The sequence below is a fragment of the Pristiophorus japonicus genome, chromosome 7, assembly GCF_044704955.1.
Source record: "Pristiophorus japonicus isolate sPriJap1 chromosome 7, sPriJap1.hap1, whole genome shotgun sequence".
NCBI classification, from domain to species: Eukaryota; Metazoa; Chordata; class Chondrichthyes; family Pristiophoridae; genus Pristiophorus; species Pristiophorus japonicus.
In genome coordinates this window covers 91,265,482-91,292,396 of record NC_091983.1, presented here as the reverse complement: position 1 = coordinate 91,292,396, position 26,915 = coordinate 91,265,482, and the positions used below count along the sequence as shown (strand labels likewise).

General features: G+C 48.8%; 1 protein-coding gene across 3 annotated transcripts in view; it reads left to right on the top strand.

The window, feature by feature from the left end:
- The window catches only part of LOC139266807 (kinesin-like protein KIF3C), a 286,002-nt gene that overhangs the window by 239,448 nt on the left and 19,639 nt on the right, over positions 1-26,915 (top strand). For all 3 annotated transcript variants that reach the window (XM_070884408.1, XM_070884409.1, XM_070884407.1), the window contains exon 8: positions 11,417-11,519. In XM_070884408.1, coding sequence (XP_070740509.1) covers positions 11,417-11,519 — 103 coding nt within the window. The remainder of the gene's footprint in view (positions 1-11,416; positions 11,520-26,915) is intronic.

The following is a 26,915-nucleotide window of genomic DNA, read 5'->3' as shown; positions in this document are numbered from 1 at the left end:
CTGCTGTCTGTTCTAAAGCTCTTGGGGCTGAAATTGAGCACCGCCCCAAACGGAGGTGTTGCACACCTCTCTTAGGGCGCTAGGCCGGCTGAGCATGCGGAAAATTCCGAGCTAAACAGCCGGTCTGCGAGAAAAAAGAAAAAAACCTGGAAAAAAACACCAAAAACATTCTCAATAACTCACGCCACCACAACATGGGCCCAAGTTTCGAGCCGCGCCTAGAACGGCGCAGTCCCGACCTGGACGCCCATTTTTCGCGCCACAAAGTGCGCCTCAAAAAAACCTCCAGATTCTCCACCTTCCTGCAGGTCTTCTGGCCCTCGGCGCAGCGCAGCACAAGCTGTAGGGGGCGGAGCCAGGTCCCTGCGCTGAAAACAGTGCCGGGACCTCTGCACATGCGCGCTACAGTGGGCGCGCAAGTGCAGTAGCTCCAGGCGCCCGAAACTGTGGGGAGGGGCTGAAGCATGCAGCCCCTAGCCCTGGCCAAATGGCCTCACTGGGGCTGCGTGAATAAGGCTCCTCCCACGGCCAGCTCCTGCTTCCTCCCGACCCGACTCGACTCCCGCTTCCCCCGCCTCCAGACTGGACCCGACACTGACTCCCGCTTCCCCCCGCCCCCGCCCCCCGGCTTCCGGACCCGACCCGACTCGACTCCCGCTCCCTCCGCCCCCCCCGCCTCCGGACCCGACCCGACTCCCGCTTCCCCTCCCCCCACCCCCAGACCGGATCCGACTCCCGCTCCCGCCTCCGGACCCGACCCGACTCCCGCTTCCCCCCCCCCCCGGACTGGATCCGACCTGACCTCCCTCTCCCTCCCTCCCCCCGACTCCCCCGACCCGTGCTCCCCGCGACCCGACCCAACGTCACCTACCTGTAAATCTGGTGCTGGGGACGGGCCCTGCCCGAAGTCTCGGGCCCGGCCCATTCAGCCTCCCTCCCCCTTCTCCTTCCCTCCCCCCCCCATCTCCTTTCCCCCCCATCTCCTTTTCCCGCCCCATCTCCTTTCCCCGCCCCATCTCCTTTCCCCCCCACATCTCCTTTCCCCCCCACATCTCCTTTCCCCCCCACATCTCCTTTCCCCTCCCACATCTCATTTTCCCCCCATCTCCTTTCTCCCCCTTCTACCCTTTCTCCCCCCTCCCCCTTCTCCTCCCCCTCCCCCTTCTACCCCCCTCCCCCTTCTCCCCCCTCCCCCATCTCTCCCTTCTCCCCCATCCCTCCCCCTTCTCCCCCTTCCCTCCCTCTGCTCCCCCCCTCTCTCCCTCCACCCCCTCCTCCCCCTCCCCTCGCTGTCAGAAACACAGACACTGACAGACAGATAATGAGAGACACAGACAGAGAGATAGAGACACTGACAAAGACACACTGGGGGGGGGGGGGGCATCCCAGCACGCTGTTGGAGAGCTCCCGGTGCTGCAGACGGTAAGTAGAAAATGTTTTATTTATTGATTTTTTTAAAAATTATTTCTTATTAATTTTTTTTGATTGATTTATTGGTTGATTTATTGATGTATTTATCATTTATTATTGATGATGGCTCTTTATTTGTAAAACTGAAGTGTTTAATGTTTGTAAACTTCTCTTTAAACACCCCCCCCCCCCCCATTCTGATTTGTAACCTACGCCTGATTTTCTAAAGTGTAGACAAGGTTTTTTCCAGCGTACAAAAATCTTCACTTACTCCATTCTAAGTTAGTTTGGAGTAAGTTTTCACTCACGAAACTTTGAAATCAGACGTAAGTGGCCGGACTCGCCCCCTTTTGAAAAAAAAATTCTGTTCCAAAGTGAAACTGTCCTAACTGACTAGAACTGGAGCAAACTAAATGACGAGAATTCCGATTTCTAAGATACTCCGTTCTACACCAGTTGCTCCTAAAAATCAGGAACAAATCATGTGGAAACTTGGGGCCCATAAATCGCAAAAAAAAATACAATCACACTTACCTGAGGTGGACGTTACTTACCTCACTGAAGCCATTACAGGTCGGATCGCTCATTTGCACAGGCGGTCCCAGCAGGGGGCTCTACGGAGAGCTACAGATCGGGCTGGAGCCACAATTCGACCCGGTGTTGCAACCAGGGTGCCGTTGCACACCGGCTTGCCTCTTCCGGGTGGTGATGCTCCATGCCCCAACGAAACCAGCCCCGAAAACCCCGGCAGAGCACTGGAAGCTGGGCGCCCGCCCAGAAGCGCTCATTGCCACCCATCCGGGGCAAAAGCAGAGGCAGCAACAAATGGAAAATCCAGTCCTTTGTTTCTATCTACCCTATCCCATCTCTTCATCATTTTAAACACCTCAATCAAATCACACCCATAATTCCTTTATTCTAACGAAAACAGCTCAAATTTTTCCAAGTATTTCTTCATATTTGTATATCCTCATCCCAGGCAGCATCCGAGTCAACCTGTGGTGTAGCTTTTCAGTTGCCGAAACATCCTTCCTATTGTATGGAGCCCAAAATTGCTCACAGTAACACCATCTGTGGTGTTACAAGGGTTTTATATCGAATAAAAACAAAAAATGCTGAAAATCTCAGCAGGTCAGGCAACATCTCTGGAATCGCCCACCCCACCCTCCGGATCAGGAATCATATCCTCCTTGGGATCGGACCTCCCCAAACTCAAGGTTTGGGATCAGACCTCCCTGGTCCTGTAGCCTCCTCCGGAGTGCTCCCCACCTGACCAAGCCTGTCAATCAGGCTGACTTCCAGGCAGCGAGCCTGTCAATAAGTTGAGGATGCAACTATTTGCACTAACTGAATAGAAGCCATTTCCCTGATTGGCTCTCCATTATCACATGACCTATTGCTGATTGGTCGCCTTGGAGGATAAGCCACACCCTGAAGTTTCTCTGGGATGTGTAAATGGAACCACCCAGCCTAACTTTTCACATTGTAACATGATCTATTTTGACTTCAGATGTCAGAGATGACACATCCCTCACCCAGCCTAAGTCCCTTACCCCCAGTGCAAGTGCATGTATTTACCACTCCCGCCAAAGATGGGCATTGTGTGCGGATTGTTAACAGGTTTATTGGGTATGAAGTGAATAGTGACAGTGTTGTGACTTCTGGATTTCATCCATTCCAACAATATCCCTTGTAACACATGTACTGAGCTTTCCGAGAAATCGGGTGTGGGTGTAAAGGGTGTTGGAAGTTCATGATCCGTCTTCCCTGAGTTCCCTCTCTCCCCACTGGTACCCCCCCCCCCATCTCTCTCCGCCCCCCCCCCCCACCGTGTCTCCCCTCCCCGTGTCTCTCCCCCCCACCACCCTCCCCTCGACTCTTTCTCTCTCCCTCCCCAAGGCTCTCTCTTTCCCCCACCCCCTCCGCCAAGGCACTCTCTCTCTCTCTCTCTCTCTCTCTCTCTCTCTCTCTCTCTCTCTCTCTCTCTCTCTCCCTCCACCTCCCCCCCCACCCCCCACCACCCTTTCAAGGCTCTCTCTCTCTCTCTTTCCCCCCTCCTCCAAGGCATTCTCTGTCTCTCTCCCTTCCCCACCCCCTTTCAGGCTCTCTCTCCCTCTCTCTTGCCGCCCCCCCCCCCCACAGGATTTCTCTCTCTCTTTCTCCCCCCCCAAAGCTTCTCTCTCCTCTCTGTACCCTGCCAAGGCTCTCTCTCCCCCCGCTTCCCCAAGGCACTCTCCCTCTCTCTCTCTCTCTCTCTCTCTCTCTCTCTCTCTCCGCGCCCCCCCACCTCCCGCCGCCCCAAGGCTCTCTCTCTCTCTCTCTCCCCCTTCCCCTGCAAAGCTCTCTTCTCTCTCTCTCCTTCCCCAAGGTTCTTGTAAAGCCCTTACACAATACCACAAATCCAGACGAGGCACATTCTATGGACAAGGTCACTCTGTGACCTGCACCTTTATTCACAGGACCAAGAAGTGATGACCCAGTGTGGGACCTCCCTTTATATACTTGGATGACCAGGTGAGGAGTGTCTCCCACAAATTCACCCCCTGTGGTCAATGCGTGCATTTCTCAAGTATATATAGTATTGCAGTGTTGTCACATGAAGGTTACATACATGACATCACCTCCCCCCCCCAACGTGATCACAGGTTAAGTCTTTCAGGTGGTCTGCGCTCCCTCGTGGAGCGCCGCAGTTGGGGCTCTGGCTGTTGAGCCTTGGCCTGTGTGTCTGTCCCCTGTGGTGATTCCGGCCTGTCCGGGCTGACCGCAGGGACTGTGCATGCTGCTGAATGTTCTTGTTGCCCGTTCGCTCGTGGTAGTGTGAATACCATCTCATGATCTTCCTCAGGTTCCTCAGAGTCCATGCTGAACCTTTTTTTTACCTGGTCCAGATGCTTGCGGCATATTTGCCCATTGTTAAGTTTAACCACGATGACCCTATTCCCCTCTTTGTCTATTACAGTACCTTCAAGCCATTTGGGCCCCAAAGCGTGATTGAGAACGAATACGGGGTCACCAATTTCTATACATCTCCCCCTTGAATTACGGTCATGGTACTCATTTTGGGACTGGCTCTTGCCTTCAACAATGTCGGACAAGACAGGATGAATGAGAGACAGCCGAGTTTTGAGTGTACGTTTCATAAGGAGCTCCGCGGGCGGGACCCCTGTGAGTGAGTGCGGTCGGGACCTATAGGCCAGCAGGAGGCGCGATAGGCGGCATTGAAGAGAGGGACCTTGAATCCTGAGCATGCCTTGTTTTATGATTTAGACCGCACGTTCCGCCTGGCCATTGGAGTCTGGCTTGAACAGTGCTGTCTTGACATGTTTAATGCCATTACCCGACATGAACTCCCGGAATTCGCAGCTAGTGAAACATGGGCCATTATCGCGAACAAAGATGTCCAGCAAGCCGTGGGTTGCAATGACCACACGTAGACTTTCCACAGAGGTGGATGACGTGCACGAATTCAAAATGATGCACTCGATCCATTTCGAGTACGCATCAACCACGATGAGAAACATTTTCTCCATGCACGGGCCCGCATAGTCGACGTGAATGTGTGACCAGGGCCACGGACTGAGCGGGGCCTCCCTGGGGGCATTTCCCAGCTGAGCACACGTCGTGCACCTGCGAACACAGTGTTCCAGGTCTGAATCAATTCCCGGCCACCAAACGTGTGACCGGGCAATGGCCTTCATCAGCACAGTGCCTGGGTGCTCGCTGTGAAGTTCCCTGATGAATGCTTCCCTGCCCCTCTGGAGCATGATTACCCGGCTGCCCCATAGTAGGCAGTCAGCTTGGATGGAGAGCTCATCCATCCGCCTGTGAAATGGTCTGACCTCCTCAGGGCATGCTCTGTGTGCAGGCGCCCAATCCCCAGTCAGGACACATTTCTTAATCAAAGATAGGAGAGGATCTCTGTTGGTCCAGATTTTGATCTGGCGGGCTGTGATGGGGGAGCCTGCACTGTCAAAGGCATCAACTGCCATGACCATCTCAGCGCTTTGCTCCGCTGCCCCCTCAGTGGTGGCCAGCGGAAGCCTGCTGAGCGCGTCAGCGCAATTTTCAGTGCCGGCCCGGTGCCGGATGGTGTAGTCATACGCAGCCAGCGTGAGAGCCCATCGCTGTATGCGAGCTGACGCATTGGCATTGACAGCCTTGCTGTCTGACAACAGGGATGTTAACGGCTTGTGGTCCGTTTCTAATTCGAACCTTCTGCCAAAAAGGTACTGGTGCATCTTTTTCACCCCATAGACACAGGCGAGTGCTTCCTTCTCAACCATCCCCATATCCACGTTCTGCTTGAGAGAGCGACCTGGAGGCATAAGCCACAGGTTGTAGTTGACCCTCAGCATTGCCCTGCTGCAACATGAATCCAACCCCATAGGACGATGCATCACATGTCAGAACCAATTTCTTACAGCGGTTGTACAGAGTCAACAACTTATTTGAACAGAGTAGGTTACGCGCCCGATTGAAAGCCCGTTCTTGACAGTCCCCCGCAAAACCAATCGCAACCCTTATGCAGGAGCACGTGTAGCGGCTCCAACAATGTGCTTAAGTTCGGCAGAAAGTTCCCGAAATAGTTCAAGAGTCCCAGAAATGAATGCAACTCCGATGTGTTGCAGGGCCTGGCCGCTCATCGAATCGCCTCTGTTTTGGATTCGGTGGGCCGAATCCCGTCTGCAGCAACCCTTCTGCCCAGAAACTCGACTTCGGGAGCCAAAAACACACATTTAGGCTTTTTGAGTCGCAGGCCTACCCGGTCCAGTCGGCATAGCACCTCTTCCAGGTTGTGGAGGTGTTCCTCGGTGTCCCGACCCGTGTTGAGGATATCATCCTGGAATACGATCATTCCTGGAATACGATCATTCCAGGAATGGATTTGAGCAGGCTTTCCATGTTTCTTTGAAAGATCGCGGCCGCTGATCGAATGCCAAACGGGCACCTGTTGTAAACAAACAGTCCCTTGTGCGTGGTGATTGTGGTCAGTAGTTTGGATTCGTCGGCCAGTTCTTGGGTCATGTAGGCTGAAGTGAGGACCAACTTGGTGAACAGCTTGCCGCCTGCCAGCGTGGCAAAAAGATCCTCTGCTCTCGGAAGCGAGTATTAGTCTTGTAGGGACACCCGGTTGATAGTGGCCTTGTAGTCGCCACAGATCTTGACCGAGACATCCGATTTTAGGACGGGAACAATGGGGCTCGCCCAGTCACTGAATTCAATGGGCGAGATGATGCTCTCTCTCAGCAAACGGTCCAATTCGCTCTCAATTTTCTCCCGCATCACATACGGCACAGCTCTGGCTTTGTGGTGCACTGGTCTGGCGTCCGGGGTGATGCGAATCACTACTTTGGTACCTTTGAACGTCCCGACGCCAGGTTGGATTTGCGACTCAAATTGCTGTAGGACTTGTGAGCATGAACTTCACTCCACAGATGACACTGCGTGCACATCCCCCCATTTCCAGTTCATCTCAGCTAACCAGCTCCTCCCCAACAATGCAGGACCATTGCCCGGGACAATCCAGAGCGGCAGCCGGTTCACTGATCCATTGTGTGTGACAGCCAACATTGCACTGCCTAGCACTGGAATGATTTCTTTGGTGTACGTCCGTAATTGAGTCTCAATGCATTCTAGTTTGGGTCTGCTGGCTTTGAGTGGCCATAGCTTTTCGAATTGTTGAACGCTCATGAGTGACTGGCTGGCCCCCATGTCCAGCTCCATGTGTACCGGGATGCAGTTTACTAGGACCTTCATCATCATAGGTGGCGTTTTGGTATATGAGCTGTGAATGTTTGCCACATGAACCCGCTGAATTTCAGCGTCCAGTGATTTGCTCCACGCGTCATCCTGCCTCGCAGATCCCTCTTCTGGTCCATCCGCCTCGTAAATTAGCCTGGTCACAGGTTCCCTGCACATTCTGGCTAAATGGCCAGTGAGGTTACAATTTCTGCAGGCGAACTGTTGAAACCTGCCAGTCCTAGCAGCATATCTGCCCCCACACCTCCAGCATGAACTGAGATTCCCATTGTTGTGAACAAAAGAGCTGTTACCAGACATTTTCGCTGATTGTCCCTTTGACTGCTCTTGAGCACCCTGTTAGTGGGTGTCAGTAGCCCCATTCCAGAATGCATTGTCCACTAGGATGGCATAAATGTCTGTTCAGCCTGCCATTGTCTGTGTTGAAAACCTGTTCTGGGGTCTATTGCTGCCTGGGGTGTGTCGAACTGCCTTTGCCTGCCTGCTGGGCTCTGAGTCGCGTTTATGATATTGACCCCGATCCATCATCATGTTGGAGTCAGGGTTGCGCGCATATTTATCTTGGTTTCCTCCCCCCCCGCCATAAAAGTCTGAGCCAACAACGCCGCCGCTTCCAAGGTCAAGTTTTTGGTCTCGATTAACTTTCTGAAAATCCCGGCATGACCGATGCCCTCAATAAATAAATCCCTTAGCATCTCCCCTCTGCAAGTGTCTGTGAATTTACAGAGGCTGGCCAAGCGCCGGAGGTCCGCAATGAAGTCCGGTATGCTCTGTCCTTCCTGACGTCGGTGGGTATAAAATCTGTGTCGGGCCATGTGTATACTACTCGCCGGTTTGAGCTGCTCACTGATTAGTTTGCTGAGCTCTTCAAAGGTTTTGTCCGCCGGCTTCTCGGGTGTTAGCAGGTCTTTCATGAGTGCATAAGTCTTAGGTCCACAGCTGGTCAGCAGATGAGCCCTTCGCTTGTCGGCCACTGCGTCTCCCAGCCAGTCCTTCATGACAAAACTCTGCTGGAGCCTCTCAATGAAATCATCCCAGTCCTCACCAACACAGTACCGTTCCTCTGTGCTACCGGTGGCCATTCTCGTGGGTCGTTGATTCTAGTTTCTCGTCGCCACTGTAAAGCCCTTACACAATACCACAAATCCACACGAGGCACATTCTATGGACAAGGTCACTCTGTGACCTGCACCTTTATTCATAGGACCAAGAAGTGATGACCCTGCGTGGGACTTCCCTTTATATACCTGGATGACCAGGTGAGGAGTGTCTCCCACAAGTTCAATGTGTGCATTTCTCAAGTATATACAGTATTGCAGTGTTGTTACATGAAGGTTACATACATGACAGTTCTCTCCCCCTCCAGCCCCCCTCCCACCGACAAGGCACTCTCTCTCCCTCCCACCAAAGGTTCTCCCCCCCCCCCAAGGCTTTCTCTCTCACTCTCTCCCCGCCCCCCTCAAAGGTTCTCTCTCACTCCCCCCCTGCCCCCAAGGCTCTCTCTCCAACGCCCCCCCCATCCCCAAAAGACTCTCTCTCTGTCTCTTTCCCCACAAGGCACTCTATCTGTCTCTCTCCGCACCCCTCCTCCCCAAAGCTCTCTCTCTTCCCTCCCCCCCGAAAGGTTCTCTCTCTCTTCCCCCCCCCCCAAGGCTCTCTCGCTCCCCCCCACAAGGCTCTCTCTCTTCCCCCCCTTCCCTCAAGGCTCTCTCTCGCTCTCTCTATCCCCGCCCCCCCAAGGCTCTCTCTCTCTCTCTCTCTCTCTCCTCCCGCCCCCAAGGCTCTCTCTCTCTCTCTCTCCCCCGCCCCCAAGGCTCTCTCTCTCTCTCTTTCTCTCCCCGCCCCCTCCCCAAGGCTCTCTCTCTCTCTCTCTCTCTCTCTCCCCGCCCCCCCCCCCCCAAGGCTCTCTCTCTCTCTCTCTCCCCGCCCCCCCCCCAAGGCTCTCTCTCTCTCTCTTCACCGCCCCCCCCGCCCCCCGCCGGCAACCTCCCCCTCTCTCTCTCTCTCTTCCCCCCCCCGCCCCCCAAGGCCCTCTCTCTCTCCCCCCCACCCCCCGCCCCCCCCGGCCAAGGCGCTCTCTCTCTCTCTCTCTCTCTCTCTATCTCCCCCCACCCCCACCTCAAGGCTCTCCCTCTCTCTCTCTCTCTCTCTCCTCCCGCCCCCCCCACCCCGGGCTCTCTCTCCCACCCCCCCACCAAGGAACCAAGGATCTATCACTCTCTCTTCCCCCACTCCCACCTCTCTGCCCAAAGGCTCTCTCTCTCTCCCCCCCCGCCCCCCAAGGCTTTCTGTTTCTTCCCACCCCCGCTCCCCAAGACTCTCTCTCTCCCCCCCCAAAAGGTTTTCTCTCTTCTCCCCCCAAGGGTCTCCCTCTCTTCCCCCCCCCGCTTCCCCCAAGGCTCTCTCTCACTCTCTCCCCCAATGATCTCTCTCTCTCTCACTCTCTTTCTCCCCGCGCCCCCCCCCCCCAAGGCTCTCTCTCTCTCTCTCCCCCAAGACTCTCCCTCGCTCTCTCTTCCCGCCCTCCCCCCTCCCCCCCCCCCCCGTCCGCCAAGGCTCTCTCTCTCTCTCTCTCTCTCCCCGCCCCCCCCCCCAAGGCTCTCTCTCTCTCTCTCTCTCTCCTCTCCCCCATACCCCGCCGCAAGGTTCTCTCTCTCTCACTCTCTCTCTCCCCACTCCCAAGGCTCTCTCTCTCTTCCCCCTCCCCCAAGGCTCGATCTCTCTTCCTGCCTCCCATCTCTCTGCCCACTCTCTCTCTCGCTCACTGTCTCTCTCTCTCTCTCTCTCTCTCCCCACACCCCTCCCCCCCCCCACAAGGCTCTCTCTCTCTCACTCTCTCCCCACACCCACCCCCCACAAGGCTCTCTCTCTCTCTCTCTCTCCCGAACCCCCCCACCTCCCCCAAGGCTCACTGTCTCTCTCTCTCCCAGCACCCCCCCCCCCCACACACACAAGGCTCTCTCTCTCTCTCTCCCCCCCACCCCCAAGGCTCTCTTTCGCACTCTCCACCTCAAAAGGTTCTCTCTCCCCCCCTCCCAAGGCTCTCTCTCTCCCCCGCCCCAAGGCTTTATCTCTCTCTCTTTCCCCCCACCGCCCCACCTCTCTGCCCTAAGGGCACTCTCTCTCTCTCTCTCTCACTCTCTCTCTCTCTTTCCGACCCCCCCCCCAAGGCTCGTTTTCTCTTCCCCCCCCCCCCCCCCGGCTCTCTCTCTCTCTCTCTCTCTCTCTCTCTCTCTCTCTCCTCCCCACCGAAAGGCTCTTTCCCCCCCTCAAAATTTCCCCCCCCCCCCCTCAAGGCTCTCTCTCTCTCTCTCTTCCCCACCCCCACCCTCCTCCCCAAAGGATCTCTCTCTAGGCCCCAAAGGTTCTCTCTCCCCCCCAAGGCTCTCTCTTTTTCTCTTCCTCCGCCCCCCGCCCCCCCGCCCCCAGGCTCTCTCTCTTCTTGCGCCGGCCCCACCACCACCACCAAGTTTCTCTCTCCCCCCACACCCTCCCAAGTTTCTCTCTCTTCCCCCCCCGACAGTTCCCCCCCCCCCCCCGCCACCTCCAGGCTTTCTCTCTCTCGCTCTCGCCCCCCTTCTGCCCCCCCCCTGCCTGGGGCCCAGTCGGCGGTTTGGCGGCTTGTGGTGCTGCGGATGGCTCGGGGCTCGGTCAGAGGTTCGGCGGCTTAGGAATGAACGTGTTCAGGGCCCCATTTCTGGTTTCGGGCGTCGGGAGGACGCATGCGCAGAAATCGTTAATACAAATTTTACTATGGGGGGGTGGGGGATGCGGTGGAGTCGGGAGGCGCATGCGCAGAAAGCATTTAGTACAAATAGTTACTTTGATAAGTTAAACCTCCACAGCCTACGGGGAAACCCAGACTTCCGCTTTCCTTCGTGCGCTTCCGGACCCCTTTGCCCCCAGCGCATCGGTCAGTAAATATTCCCCCCAATGTTTCAGGTCCTCTTCAGAACGCGAGGAGCTTTGATGCTGTCCATTTTAACAGTAACATTTCATGCATTTATTGATGCAGTTTCATCTATTTAATTATTTATTAAATTAAAGAACAGCTTTAACTTTGTAATGCAAAGCTGCTATCAGTTCAGATCTGACGGTTTGTGTTACGATGCCAATCATATTTTGAAAGCCTTACTTTGAAAGATCTTCATTAAAATTCATGGGGTTTAGGGTTTCAGAGCAGTTTTAAGAACTATCAATTGCCTCTATTATTCTACTCTTGTATGATCTCTGTTGTTTTTACCAGTCACCAAATGAAGAAAAGGTCTACGTCTGCAGTTGGCTACAAGCGACCAATCAGTCAGTATGCTAGAGTTGCTATGGCAATGGGCATTCATCCCAGATACCGGGTAAGTAATAAATCATGTGCTAAGAGGGCTGCTGAGATCAGTATATATGGCATAGATATAGCCTTATTCATGCCTCTCCAGAAGCTGGTAAACAAGAATGCTTGCAAAATGATTGTTTTATGAGGATAATCTATTTTACAATCAAAATGTATGTTAATAGGTTTCGGTTGCTATGAAATACAAATAAAAGCATAATTTGTTAGAGTAACAATATTAATATTGCACACAGGCTTTCAAAATATAAGCTCTTCAAAGGGATTAAAGTATTTATCAACCCAACAAAGATGGAATAGAAATAGGTCATCCAGTATCAACTGGTGTATATGATAAAAGGAAGTACCTGTATTATCAACATGTTCTATCCTTCAACAACAACTTTACTGTAAATTGTTTCAACAAATATTCCATTCATCATATCTTGGTGCTTTGGATATGGAGTATCTTATCTTCTGCACTCACTCCAACTGAAGTGTTAATCCAGTTGCTAATGTTGACCTATTGCATTTTTGATCATCCTGTGTGCCATTTGTTATTGTGGGTTATGTGAACAATAATCTTGAAAATGTGCTTGTGATATCTGCACACCATATACCAGGCTACTTTTGTTTTCAATGCTTGGTATTAAGAGACAGAAATATTAATGACAATGTTTTGGTTCGTATCCTGGAACTGCCACATGTTACTTTGTAAACTGCAGTTCAGATAAGTAGTCATGTTTGATTACACAGGTGCAGGAATTAGACTCTTCCACATTTGTCGTCAGATGTTGCAGGTGCTTGGCGCACACTAATGACTTCAGAAAATGTTGGTATTCAGATAGCATCACTCTTGTAAATGTGAGTCTCGTGGTTTGAATGTCAAGGCTGACGAAGGACATATGCTCTTCCTCCAATGGCAGGATCCTGCTTCTCTGCCACATGCTCCTCCTCATTGGTGATCGTTTATTCACCTGGTGGGCACACTTCAAACTTACGACATAAATCTCCGAGGCTGGATATATTTGTGCTGGCATTTGCTACGGATGGAGTGAGTGCTGCTGAGTGTTATGAAGTTTATCTGCTGTTATTTATTTGGGGGCATTGATAGAAAGAGAAGAACATTATGACCTTAAATTTGTTGTGGTTTAAATTCAGTCCCTGAAACAGAGCTAACATAACAAAAGTGCTGCAATGTACAAGTGTGAGTGAGTACGTGGAGAAAGAATAACAAAGAATGTAGGATTCTAGCCCTGAGTTTCAGGAATGCCTCTATTCTCAATGAGAAGGAAAGGCTGTAAGAGAAGGGATAACCATCCGTGGCTATCTAAGGAAATAAGGGACGGTATCAAATTGAAAACAAGGGCATACAAAGTGGCCAAGACTAGTGGGAGACCAGAGGATTGGGAAACTTTTAAAAGCCAAATCATCTCAACCCACTAAGTCTCAGGAACCTAATGCCCTTGTTCACAGACCAGACAACCCTCACCTCTAGTTCTGCCAAACCCAAGCAACCACCAATGATGCCAAACTCTAGGACATTTCCACCCCTCTCCTGCTTCCCCTCCCAAAATCCCAGAACACACTTGTGCTAATCTCCTGGATCTCTACAGTCTTGAGAAATATCAGCAATCCCAGCTCACTGCAGCCAAGCTACAGTACTCCCACCCAGTTCTACCAAGCCTACACAAATACCTAATATATCCTAAGCCCAGGATGCCCCCGACACACCTCTCCACAGCTGATTGCTACTATACCGACCTGCACCCTGGTACATGTTCCCTCTCATCTACCTGTGTATCCTTTGGTTTAAAAAAATAGTCAAGGTAGAAATTGACTCCATAGGTAAACCATCAAATACTAATCAAGGGTTCTAATGGTGGGTAACCTTGTCTTTTCTCTTTACAGATTCTGACTGACGTGCTGTGAATTTTCAGCACTTACAGTTTTTCCTTTTTATAATAATTCCACTGGTTTACAGTTTTCATACAAAACTATGTAGAATAAGGGAATTCAATGGTCTAAACACTTGTAACAATCCCAGAATACCCTGTAATTAAAAATGCAATTTCACTTATTCAATCACCATAAATCAGTAGCCTGGATAATACTATGAGTACTAATAACAGCCCCATTCTTATCAAACAGCAGATCCTTTACTTATCATAAGTAATGCCACAGAGCATCCATTAATTAATATAGTAAAAATAGTGAGGCCAAAAATCCTTAGTCCAAAATATTCTTTCTGGGGGATCCCAGTACCTCCACCATGAAGTAGACTAACATCAACCAGAAATCACAGCTTCCGAGAACTGGCGGGCACCTCTAATGGCACAAGGAACTGGGATGAAAATGAGGCTGCCTCCGCCTGACCCTGTGACCTTTAGCAGGGCCAGTGGCAGAGGTGGCTGACAGTCACATCCTGGCACTTACACTGGACTGCGCGATTGTTCCCCTCACAGAGTTTCAGCCCCATACGCATAGCCTGCATGACACACTTCCTTAATTGTGTTATTTCTTCTCACCAAGGCAAAACTTATTCCCAACTGTGATTGGCTGATTCTTCACATGTAACTTATTCCCAGCCCTTGTCCTCCAAATTGTACTTCCCACTTTCTGTGCTGGACCTTTAAGCAAGATGATCTCCAATGTCTTTGTACACTATTCTTACCTCTTACTGTTTATGGAGAACATACTTGAACCTAGCATGCTAGGAAATAATAAGGGAAATTTATCACTGGTCTGCCTTGGTGGCACATGTGTGAGTCTAGCACAAGATACAGGCACTGGATCATTCTCCTAAAAGTGCCGCCTATTATTTTCTAGCCAGGATGTGCAAGTATCAGTGAAGGCTTCCTGAAGTATCAGTGAAAGTTTCTGACATCTAGTTTTGCCTTTTCGGTTAGCATTTGTTGCATGTAATTTGGTACATTGTTATTTTTTTCATTTAGAATTTTGTATATTTACTTTTTCTCATTTTCTTTTTTCACCAATTATCATTCAAAGCAGTTTCGCTGTCAATTGTACCATCTTCCACTGGTAGGATTTGTTTTCCTATGTGGTTTCCTCTCACCTTTAGGCACATAGATGACAAGGAGGATTGAAAAGAGGTAGCTGTGCCTACTTTAGAGCTGGTCTGATCCGACCTGCTCTTACACAATGAGGCAGGTGTACGGAAATTGCCAGAGTTATTTTGACATGTCCAAGGAGATCTTTCTTCACTACCTACAGTCACCAGAGAGGCAGTCTCACATGACTGAAATGATCATGGTGGTGATAGTCACTACTACTTTGAGCCTCTATGCACCTAGCTTCATTCAACCTACCTTGCATGACAACTGTCAGATTGATCAGTCTTCATTACACCGCTGTATGCATCAGGTCACTGAGGCATTGTTTGCCAGGGCAAAGAACTGTGTCACTTTTTCTAATAGAAAGCAGCCAGCATGAGAAGAAAGCTCAGCACAATTTTCGGGTAGTCAAATGGGCTACGTTCAAGAATGGAATGGTATTTATGAATAGGAAGGGTTTCCATTTAATTAACGTGCAGTTTGTATGCAACAATTGACTGTTACTTTGGAAGCTGCTACAATGCATTTGTTCTATGACTGTCAACAGTGCCACCTTTAATTAATTAAATTTCATGATTAGATGAATGAATCCTCGTAACTCATGATAACCTCTTGACCCCTGACTCATAATGTGAGTCTGAAACCGACAAACCAGGCTAAAAGAAAATGTTATAAGATACACACTTCCACATGGATACAAATACAGCATACGATAGACATGCTGAAGCCAAGATCCCACATTAGATAAATCTGGTGGTGTCCTATTGTACTGACCAGTAAAGGTATCCAGCATGCTACTCGTGTGCTACATGATCAGCTCCGCTGGGCAGGCCACATAGTTCACATGCCAGACACGAGACTCCCAAAGCAAGCGCTCTACTCGGAGCTCCTTCACGGCAAACGAGCCAAAGGTGGGCAGCGGAAACGTTGCAAGGACACCCTCAAAGCCTCCCTGATAAAGTGCAACATCCCCACTGACACCTGGGAGTCCCTGGCCAAAGACCACTCTAAGTGGAGGAAGTGCATCCAGGAAGGCGCTGAGCACCTCGAGTCTCGTCGCCAAGCGCAGACAGCGGAAAGAGCGTGCGGCAAACCAAGCTCCCTGCCCATCCCTTCCCTCAATGACGATCTGTCCCACCTGTGACAGAGACTGTGGTTCTCATTTTGGACTGTACAGCCACCTAAGAACTCATGTTAAGAGTGGAAACAAGTCTTCCTCGATTCTGAGGGACTGCCTATGATGATGATGATGTTGCGCTACATGTTGTATAATTTTACTCTGAAAAGAGGAGTCACCATTCATTTCCTAAAAATAAATATGCAAATGAATTCTTTGCAAAAAATAAAAATCCAGTTCCAATCATTTATTACTCTAGCAGTGCTTGGTGTATTGCCAGTGTTTTATATCCCAGTGCTTCTCTTTTGAGATGTAATTCTCCTTTCAGGTGCTGCCTCAGTTGCCTAGGCCCTAAGCTCTAGAATTCCCTCCCTAAACCTTTCCATCTGTCTACCTCTCTTTCCTCCCTTCAGGCATTCCTTAAAACCTAGCTCTCACCTGTCCTAATATCACCTTACGTGGCTCCATCTCAAATCTTGTTTTATAATTGCTCCTGTGAAGTGCTTTAGGACATTGTACTATGTTAAAAGTGTATAAATGCAAGATGTCATTGAGAAAGAAATGAGGTGTCTGACTGCTGGATGTCACTGAATGTTTCAGTGGGGGAGGTGGCTCATGACCTCCTTCTGCTGCGTCATAAACCGGTAGCATGTCTGACACTGTGGTGACCGACTGGGCCTGCCTTCTTTCTGGTTCTGCACGGATAAATTAAATCGGGCAGCTGGGTAACAATGATGTTGAGCCATCCAGAGAGACAGCTTTTCTTGGAGAAATTCATGAAATGATGCATATTCAAATAGCTCTGACATTACTGTGAAATTGTTCACCCTTGAAAATTTGAGTCAATGAGCATACAGCATGCAAGTAGCCCTACTTTTTCTGAGAAGTGTCCCACATTATTGGAAGCTGGAAGTCATGCATAATTTGTGGAGCTTGTGATTGTGTACATAGGCCTAAAGGGTTCTCAAATGATTATCAGGTGTTCAAAGACATGATGCAACTGGTTACGGTGAATGTGAGTATTTCAGCCATGTCATACCATTGCCTTAAAACAGGTATATTCAATGCACACTTATGGTGACAAACTTCCTCAGTGTGTTAAACTTTTTCTACATCAGTGCTGATGACATACAGACATGTGAAAGGCATTCACCTTTGTCACCACTTCCCAAGCAGCTCTGAGACCACAGACTTCTAAGGAAAGTGCCTTTCTGACCCTTCTTGCTGCACCTCTCTCAGCATTACCTTTAACGTGCTCTCATAAAGGGGGCAGACTCCCTCCCCATGCCATGCCCTTGCACGACCATCCGCCATCTATTCCAATGCAGGCCATGCAATTTCCCCAACAGCAAAATTAACAACTCACAGATCAATGGCCTCAATATTCCCCAATGCCGTTTTTTGGCGTATTGCAAGAGTTACAGCTGTTTTTTTTGGTCCCGACTGCTCCAAAAAAAAAATTTGGAAGTTTCCCCATTCTAATTTTTGAAATTGCCACCGCGCAGCCTGTCCTTTAGCTTCGGGGGGTGGAGCCGAATGTTTGCGCCGAAAAAACAATGCCCCACCCCCCCCCCGCCCCCCCCCAACTCTGCACATGCACGAAAAAAAATGACGTTTTTTACGTGACTGCTATGGGCACACATCGCCTGGCCTGCATTCGGCCATTTTTAAAGAGCCATTTGTGTGTGAGAACTTTAATTCACAGTGGAAAAATCTGCTGCAATACAATATGCAACACGGCTCAAGGACCAAGAATTTCTCACAGGATGAAGTGGGGGCATGAGTTACTGTGGGCCCAAGTTTCAGCCTCAGTTGCTCCTGATTTTTTGGAGCAACTGGTGTAGAACGGAGTATCTTAGAAATTCAAATTCTCGGCATTTAGTTTGCTCCAGTTCTAGTCAGTTAGAACAGTTTCACTTTGGAACAGAATTTTTTTTTCAAAAGGGGGCGTGTCCGGCCACTTATGCCTGTTTTCAAAGTTTCGGCAGTGAAAACTTACTCCATACTAACTTAGAATGGAGTAAGTGAAGATTTTTGTACGTTCGAAAAAACCTTGTCTACACTTTAGAAAATCAGGCATAGGTTACAAATTAGGCGTAGGGAATGGGGGGGGGGGTTTAAAGGGAAGTTTACAAACATTAAACATTTCAGTTTTACAAATAAAGAGCCATCATCAATAATAAATGATAAATACATCAATAAATCAACCAATAAATCAATCCAAAAAAATTAATAAAAAATAAAAAAAATTTTAAAAATCAATAAATAAAACATTTTCTACTTACCGACTGCAGCACCGGGAGTCCTCCAACAGCGTGCAGGGACGGTCCCCCCAGTGTGTCTCTGTCAGTGTCTCTATCTGTCTGTCTGTGTGTGTGTCTCTCACTCTCTGTCTGTCAGTGTCTGTGTTTCTGACAGCGAAGGGAGGGGGAAAAGGGGAGAAGGGGGGTGGGGGGGGTGGGAGGGGGAGGGGGAGAAGGGAGATGGGGGGGTGGAGAAGGGAGGTGGGGGGGGAGAGGGGGAGAAGGAGAGAGGATGTAGGGAGGGAGGGAAGGAGAGAGGATGGAGGGAAGAAGGGAGGGAGGGAGAGAGGAGGGAGAGAGGGAGAAGGGAAGGAGAGAGGGGGGGAGGGAGAGAAGGAGGCTGAACGGCCGGGCCCAAGACCTCGCGCCAGATTTACAGGTAGGTGGCGTCGGGTCTCGGGTGGGGGGGGGGGCGGAAGAGAGAGAGAGTCCGGGGGGCGGGGGGTGAGAGAGAGTCGCGGAGGTCCGGGGGGGGGAAGAGGGGGTGAGAGAGAGTCGCGGGGGGGTGGGGGAGAGAGAGTCGCAGAGGTCGGGTTGCCGGGGGCGGGGGGGGCGGGAGTCGAGTCAGGTCGGTAGGAAGCAGGAGCTGGGCGTGGGAGGAGCCTTATTCACGCAGCCCCAGTGAGGCTATTCGGCCAGGGCTAGGGGCTGCGTGCTTCAGGCCCCTCCCACACAGTTTTGGGAGCCTGGAGCTACTGCACATGCGCGCCCACTGTAGCGTGCATGTGCAGAGGTCCCGGCACTGTTTTCGGCGCAGGGACCTGGCTCCGCCCCCAACAACTCATGCTGCGCTGTGCCCGGCTGCAGAAGACCTGCAGGGAGCCGGAGAATCTGGAAGTTTTTTTTAGGCGCACTTTCTGGCGCGGAAAACGGGCGTCCAGGTCCGGGCTGCGCCGTTTTAGGCGCGTCCAGAAACTTGGGCCCATTAATTGAGGCCAGATGCCACGAGCTCGACACCAGCAGTTTCATCAAAAGAAATGAAGAAACACTGGAACCAACTTGCAGAAGATTACTGTGCAGTGGTGACCACCCTGAAGTCTGGAGGCTAATGCAAAAACAAGTGACAGGATTTTGGTCAAGTAGTTAGTGAAAGTAATATTTTCATTTATTCACTGGAATTGCAAATGTAAATGTGACCATAAGAACATAAGAAATAGGAACAGGAGTAAGCCATACGGCCCCTCGAGCTTGCTCCGCCATTCAATACGATCATGGCTGATCTGATCATGGACTCAGCTCCAGATCCCCGCCCGCTCCCCATAACCCCTTATTCCCTTATCATTTAAGAAACTGTCTATTTCTGTCTTAAATTTATTCAATGTCCCAGCTTCCACAGCTCTCCGAGGCAACGGGTTCCACAGATTTACAACCATCTGAGAGAAGAAATTTCTCCTCATCTCTGTTTTAAATGGGCGGCCACTTATTCTAAGATTATGCCCTCTATTCTAGTCTCCCCTATCAGTGGAAACATTCTCTTTGCATCCACCTTGTCAAGCCCCCTCATAATCTTATACATTTCGATAAGATCACCTCTCATTCTGAACTCCAATGAGTAGAGGCCCAACCTACTCAATCTTTCCTCATAAGTCAACCTCCTCATCCCTGGAATCAACCTAGTGAACCTTCTCTGAACTGCCTCCAAAGCAAGTATATCCTTTCTTAAATATGGAAACCAAAACTGCACGCAGTATTCCAGGTGTAGCCTCACCAATACCTTATATAGCTGTAGTATGACTTCCCTGCTTTTATATTCTTTCCCCTTTGCAATAAAGACCAAGATACCATTGGCTTTCCTGATCACTTGCTGGATCTGCATACTATCCTTTTGTGTTTCATGCACAAGTACCCCCAGGTCCCGCTGTACTGCGGCACTTTGCAATCTTTCTCCATTTAAATAATAACTTGCTCTTTGATTTTTTTCTGCCAAATTGCATGACCTCACATTTTCCAACATTATACTCCATCTGCCAAATTTTGGCCCACTCACTTAGCCTGTCTATGTCCTTTTTCAGATTTTTTGTGTCCTCCTCACACATTGCTTTTCCTCCCATCTTTGTATCATCAGAAAACTTGGTTACGTTACACTCAGTCCCTTCTTCCAAGTCGTTAATGTAGATTGTAAATAGTTGGGGTCCCAGCACTGATCCCTGCGGCACCCTACTAGTTACTAGTTGCCAACCAGAGAATGAACTATTTATCCCAACACTCTGTTCTCTGTAGTTAGCCAATCCTCTATCCATGCTAATATATTACCCCAACCCCGTGAACTTTTATCTTGTGCAGTAACCTTTTATGTGACACCTTGTCAAATGCCTTCTGGAAGTCCAAATACACCACATCCACTGCTTCCCCTTTATCCACCCTGTTCGTTACATCCTCAAGAATTCCAGCAAATTTGTCAAACATGACTTCCCCTTCATAAATCCATGCTGACTCTGCCTGACTGAATTTAACTTATCCAAATGTCCTGCTACTGCTTCTTTAATAATGGACTCCAACATTTTCCCAACCACAGATGTTAGGCGAATTGATCGATAGTTTCCTGCTTTTAGTCTGCCTCCTTTTTTACATAAGGGCGTTACATTTGTAGTTTTCCAATTAGCTGGGACCTCCCCAGAATCCAGGGAATTTTGGTAAATTACAACCAATGCATCCATAATCCCTGCTGCTTCTTTTCTTAAGACCCTAGGATGCAAGCCATCAGGTCCAGGGGATTTATTTGCCGTTAGTCCCATTATCTTACTGAGTACCACATCCTTAGTGATTGTGATTATGTTAAGTTCCTCCCCCGCTATAGCCCTTTGTCCATCCACCGTTGGAATATTGTTAGTGTCCTCTACCGTAAAGACTGATACAAAATATTTGTTCAGAGTTTCTGCCATCTCCATGTTCCCCATTACTAATTCCCTGGTCTCGTCCTCTAAGGGACCAACATTTACTTTAGCCACTATTTTCCTTTTTATATACCTATAGAAACTCTTGCTTTCTGTTTTTATATTTTGCGCTTGTTTCATAGTCTATCTTCCCTTTCTTAATAATTTTTTTAGTTGCTGGCTTTTAAAAGCTTCCCAGTCTTCTGTCCTCCCACTAGTTTTGACCACTTTGTATGCCCTTGTTTTTAATTGGATACCGTCCTTAATTTCCTAAATTAGCCACGGATGGCTATCTTTTCTCTTACACCTTTTCCTCTTCACTGGAATATATTTTTCTTGAGAGTTATGAAATATCTCCTTAAATGTACACCACTGTTCATCAACCTACACTTTAATCTATTTTCCCAGTCCACTTTACCCAACTCTGCCCTCATACCTTCATAGTCTCCTTTATTTAAGCTTAGTACGCTGGTGAGTGATCCAACTTTCTCACCCTCCATCTGGATTTGAAATTCAATCATGCTATGATCACTCATTCCAAGGGATCCTTTACTAGGAGATTGTTTATTAATCCTGTCTCATTAAACAGGACTAGATCTAAGATAGCCTGTCCCCTGGTTGGTTCCGTTACATACTGCTCAAGGAACCCGTCCCTTATGCACTCTATGAACTCCTCCTCAAGGCTACCATGACCAATTTGATTTGTCCAATCAATATGGAGTTTAAAATCACCCATGATTATTGCTGTTCCCTTTTTACAAGCCCCCACTATTTCCTGGTTTATGCTCGGACCAACAGAGTTGCTACTGTTAGTGGGCCTATAGACTATGCCCACCAGTGACTTTTTCCCCCTGCCTCCCTGCCTCCTCCTCTGCTGCTAACCATTTGTCTGTTCTTTTATCTTTTGCAGAACTTGAGGCCAAACCTGACGAGGCTGAAGCCGATGCAGAAGTACATTCAGACGCCGTCGAGCCTGAAAAGGAGAACATCTTCCAATACCACCTTCCAGACCAAGTGCATGGAGGTGAGGGGGAGGGGGAGGATGAAGCCCCCACTGTTGTACTCACTCTGGAGGAGGTGCAGGTGCCCATTGAGATGCCAGCCCCTTTCCTGAGTGGTACGAGTGTTGGGACATTCCATGGTTTCTCACAGTCTGAGGCTGGGGATTCCAGTGGGATGCAGCGAGGCACACCCAGGGCCCCACCGTCTGAGGCTGCGGGTCCCAGTAGGATGCAGCGAGGCACACCCAGAGTGAGGAGGGGAAGGAGAACTCAACAGCGATCTCCTGAGGTGCAGGATCTAACAGATGTGGTTCAGATGATGGCAATGAGTGCGGAGAGCATTGACCTTACCCGATCACTCCTGGACACCATCAGTGGGGTGGGTGATGAGGTATCAGGACTGTCGGGAAAAGTAACAACACTTTCACAAGAAAAGGGAACACTATCCGGGCATATGAAGGAGGGAATGTCGCAGGTAGCTGATACACTGTCGGTGAATATGAGGGAGGGAACGTTGCAGGTAGTTGACACACTGTTAGGGCATAAGAGGGAGGGAATGTTAGAGTTAACTGCTGCAATAAGCGAACACGCACAAACCCCGCGGCCATTGACAGAATCAACTGCCACTCCCATTCCAATCCCCAAACCAGCCTCTGAAGGGGCCCAAGCCAGGTCTTCCACATTACCGCCTGCCTACACACCCCCATCAAGAATTGCGCATTGTCCTTGATGCTCGAAAGAATAAGCTTGGTACCAACCCGAGAAACGCTGCACCACCGCCTGCGGACAGGGGTGGAGTCACCAAGACCAAGCGCAGCGGGCGGTCATAGAATAAGGTGGAGGAGAGATGGGTGCAGCCTTTCTTTGCTGCTGTTGTTGTTGTAAGTTGTTGTTATTATTGTTATTGTTGTAAGTTTTATGTAAGTTTACAATTTAAAAGTTTGTAAGTGATCTTAACTGAAAACTTCAAAGTTTGATACAAGAATTTTTTTAATTAAAGTTAAGTACAAACAAGTGTTAAACTTTTGAATAAAATATATTTTAAATTATAACTGAATTATTTCCATTATTTGTTTTATTATTAACACAACTTTTTGAACGAAAGAATAATCATTTACATTATTTGTTCTATTAACACAACACAACATTACAGAACAGGTCCAAACAGTAAACGTGGTCCATGTGGAATAGTTGCCGCTGAGCCCTCAGGCAGCAAAGCGTTCACGGATGAGCTGCTGGCACAAGGCTCAAGCAAAGGTTAAAGCGGCACAATGGCCCGCCCTCCTCCGCCATCGTGCTCTGTGTTCAGGTAGTTACATGGCTTCCTCGTCCTCCTGCTCCTCCTCTTCATCTGCATCTTCCTCCTCATCATTAGCCACTCTCACCTCAAGTGGGTCTTCTACTACCAGCTGCTGCTGCCTCATGATGGCTAAGTTATGCAGCATGCAGCACACAACAGTAAACTGACTGACAATTTCAGGGGAGTATAGCAAGTAGCCTCCGGAATGGTCCAGGCATCAGAAATGCTGCTTCAAGATGTCAATGGTCCTTCCTATTATGCTGCGCGTCGCAATGTGCAACATGTTGTATTCCCGGTCAGCCTCCGCCTGGGTTATGCATAGGGGCATCATGACCGCCCTGCCCTTCTGGCTGCTGCTGAAACATGACAGATACAGCGCTCTTGTGTAGGATAAACGCATCATGGGTGCTCCCAGGGTATCTCGCATCAACTGACATGATGCGATGCATGTTGTCACTGACGAGCTGCACATTCACGGAGTGGAAGCCTTTTCTGTTCCTGTACATCTCAGAATCCTACAAAGGTGCTCGCAAGGTGATGTGGGTACAATCAATGCAGCCCTGTACCTTCTGGAAGCCAGCAATCCTGGAGAAGCCCACAGCCCTGTCACGCATTGCCTGGGCGATCATGGGGACCTTTATGTAGTCATTCCTCCAGACATATAGTGCAGCAGTCACCTGCCAAATGCAGATATGTGTTGCATGTTGAGAAATGGCGCACACATCCCCAGTTGTGGCCTGGAATGATCCAGATGCATAAAATGAAAATGCAGCTGTAACCTTCACTTCAACTGGTAAAGCAGTCCTCCTGACGCGTCTAGGGTGCAGGTCTGCTTTTACAAACTCACAGATCTTGGTTACAACTTCTTTGCGGAAACGCAGCCTTCTCACACCGTCTGCATCACTCAGGTGCAGGCATGAACGCCTGTCTCGATATACCCGATATGGGCAAGGCCTCCTGCCCATCATCCTATGTGCTCTGAGGTTCCTCATGCGATGATGTCGAATCAATCATCTCCTCCGCAGCACCATCACAAAGAAGGCTTGCACAAGGTATGGCATTGTCAATATTGCCCCCATAATTAAATTGTAGCTTTGCAAGAAGCTCAAAACAGCAGGACAAAGGACTTAAAGCTTCTTTCCTCTCTCTCTCCCCAAGGTCGACGCCCTAGTATGGACCACACCCTGGCCTGCGCGTACGCAATAGGCTTGCTTGGAACGGGAAGCTAGGCATTCAATGAAGATATTTGGGTCAATGATGTTTAATGCAATTCTTCAATTTTAGAATTTTTTCAAAGTACCACCCCACAACCGACCGAATGTCTCCTCACTGGGCTCGAGGGTCAGCCGGCAGAATCGCTCCCTCGCCTGGACACAGGGGCTTGGCATCCACTTCCATCCCCACCCCCCCGAGCTTCTTTTGAATCTGAGCCCCGAGCCCCTGTGAGGGAGCGATTCTGCCGGCCAACGCTCCGACCCTCAAGCTCAGTGAGGAGACATTTGTGGTGGCATGGTACTTTGAAAAACATCAAAAATTAAAGAATTGCATTAGACTTCCATTTTCTCTCTTTTGAGTTTGAAAAAAATTAAGCTCCGTGATGCATATTCTTGACTCCCTGCAAAACTTCGCCTAAAAGCAATGGCGTCTTTCTGCGTCGATTTTTTAATGTGCGTGGTTTTTCTTAAGTGCCCAGAAGGTTTTTTGGGAGTGGTCTCATATGGCGTCCGAGGAAAAATGTAAGGTGGCCAAACTTGCTTAAAGGTGAAAAACTGGTGCAGACGTCAAGTTATGCAAAAAAATCCGAAGCTAAAAAAATCGTAATTGAGTTACGCTGGCGCAGAAACTTTGGGGAAACTTGGATATTTTAATTTACACCAAAAAAGTGGCGCACGCCAAAAAAACAGCACCGATAACTGGGGAAAATAAAGCCCAATGAGTGCCCCTTTAATGCACAGTTGCAACTTTTAAAATCTTATTTCTCCGGATATCCCACCCATGCAGGCAACATCCTCCCAGCACATGGATCTTGGAAAATAAAATCTTGCAAGTTCTGCACTGTGCATGTACAATGTGACCTGTGTTTGGGCACATCTGGTGCAACACTGATGCATCCTGAACAGAAAATACACTCCAGTATTCCTAGAAGATAACATTTTATACTAAACTGGTTATCCTCTTATGAACTTGGTGTACTTTGGTCATAGTGACCTCTGAGAACAACCACAGGGGAATATGATAATCTGAATGTATCATCAGTACAGTGCAATTAAACTCTCTGATTACTGCAGGGATCATCACTGCAACTCAGCAACCTGAAACCAAACCTGTATTCTGACAGCTTCTTATAAAAGTACATTAGGTTTTTTTTCTCTTTCAGCAAGCAATGTAGATCATTTCTTTTCTTCTTCCTACCACATGGGATGCCACAGAATGAATTGAAAACATGTCTGCGTTGCTGCATATAGTCTTGTTATCTTACAATTTACCATGGCGTGTTCCATTTGTCTAACCATTCACATTTCAACATATGAACACCAACCTGTCACTTAAATAACAAAGAAGTTTCATGCGATTTGAAACAAAATTGAACAGAGTCATGCTTGCATAAGGTTTTGGCTTGTTTCAGAAATTCTGGGTGCTCTCTGTTTTGTATGGGCATCTGTAAACAATGGATCATTCAAGTCGCCCAGTAACAGTGCGTGGCTGTACCAACATTACGGAGACAGAGAAGCAGATTCACGTCGATGCCAGCTGCTTAGTGATAGGGCACCATGAAGTTGAGTGGAAGCTAGGTCATTCCTCACAGGTAAAAAGGATATTTTTCGCCAAGTCAGCTGCCATCTGTGGCTGGTTATAGCATACAAATTGTCTCGGTCATTTTTCATCATGCTTTGAAAATCAGGCCTTTGATTCTTTCTGAAAATGGCTCACATTTTGATGTTGGGAAAAGCCACATCCTGGCCTAATTTTGCTCTTTTTTTCAAATGATGTTATCAGCATCAACTACTTTATCTGGAAATCTGAAATGAAAGCATAAAATACTGGAAATAGAGCAGGTCTGTTGGCATTTGAAAAGAGAAGAGATAGATTTTGTCAGACTGGAGATTGAAGGTTTAATGGATGAACTATTGTATAGACCGTGAATTCGGCACATTGCCCTCTGCACCTAAATTTCTACTATGCCTTTCCTTTTGTAAAGCTCTGCACTGCAAGTGCTAAATTAGAACATTTATTCAGTGATATTTACAATGGAAATTGCAAATATGCGTTCACTAATGTAACAACTCCCTCTGTTGTCTGATGTGAGTATAACAGGTTGCAGAAGAATGCTTAGTTGCACTATTAATAAGTGAGGTCTGAATTCTAGTCAGAAGTCTGGTTTTAAGCCCATGGATATGACTTGCAATTTAGTGACTATATTCGATGATCAAACTATGATTTTGCCTGCATATAAAGTAGTTTTACAAGTCTAGCTACTCAATGAAATCTAAAAAAAGGATGCAAGTTTGGGGAAGGAAATAAAGTAGTTTGGTTTTTGGATCAGTAACTGTTGTGGATCAGTAACTGTTGTCTGGCTGTACCCAGTTGGAGTGATTTATAATTGATTAGAATTGTTCTTGCACGGAACTGCTGTTGTATTTATTCCCATAATTAGCTCACAAAGATTGCCAAGCCAATTCGTTACATTATTACAATAATGAAATATGCAAGTTTAGAAGTATACAATGTACTCTGGTGGTTCATATTGTTATCAGA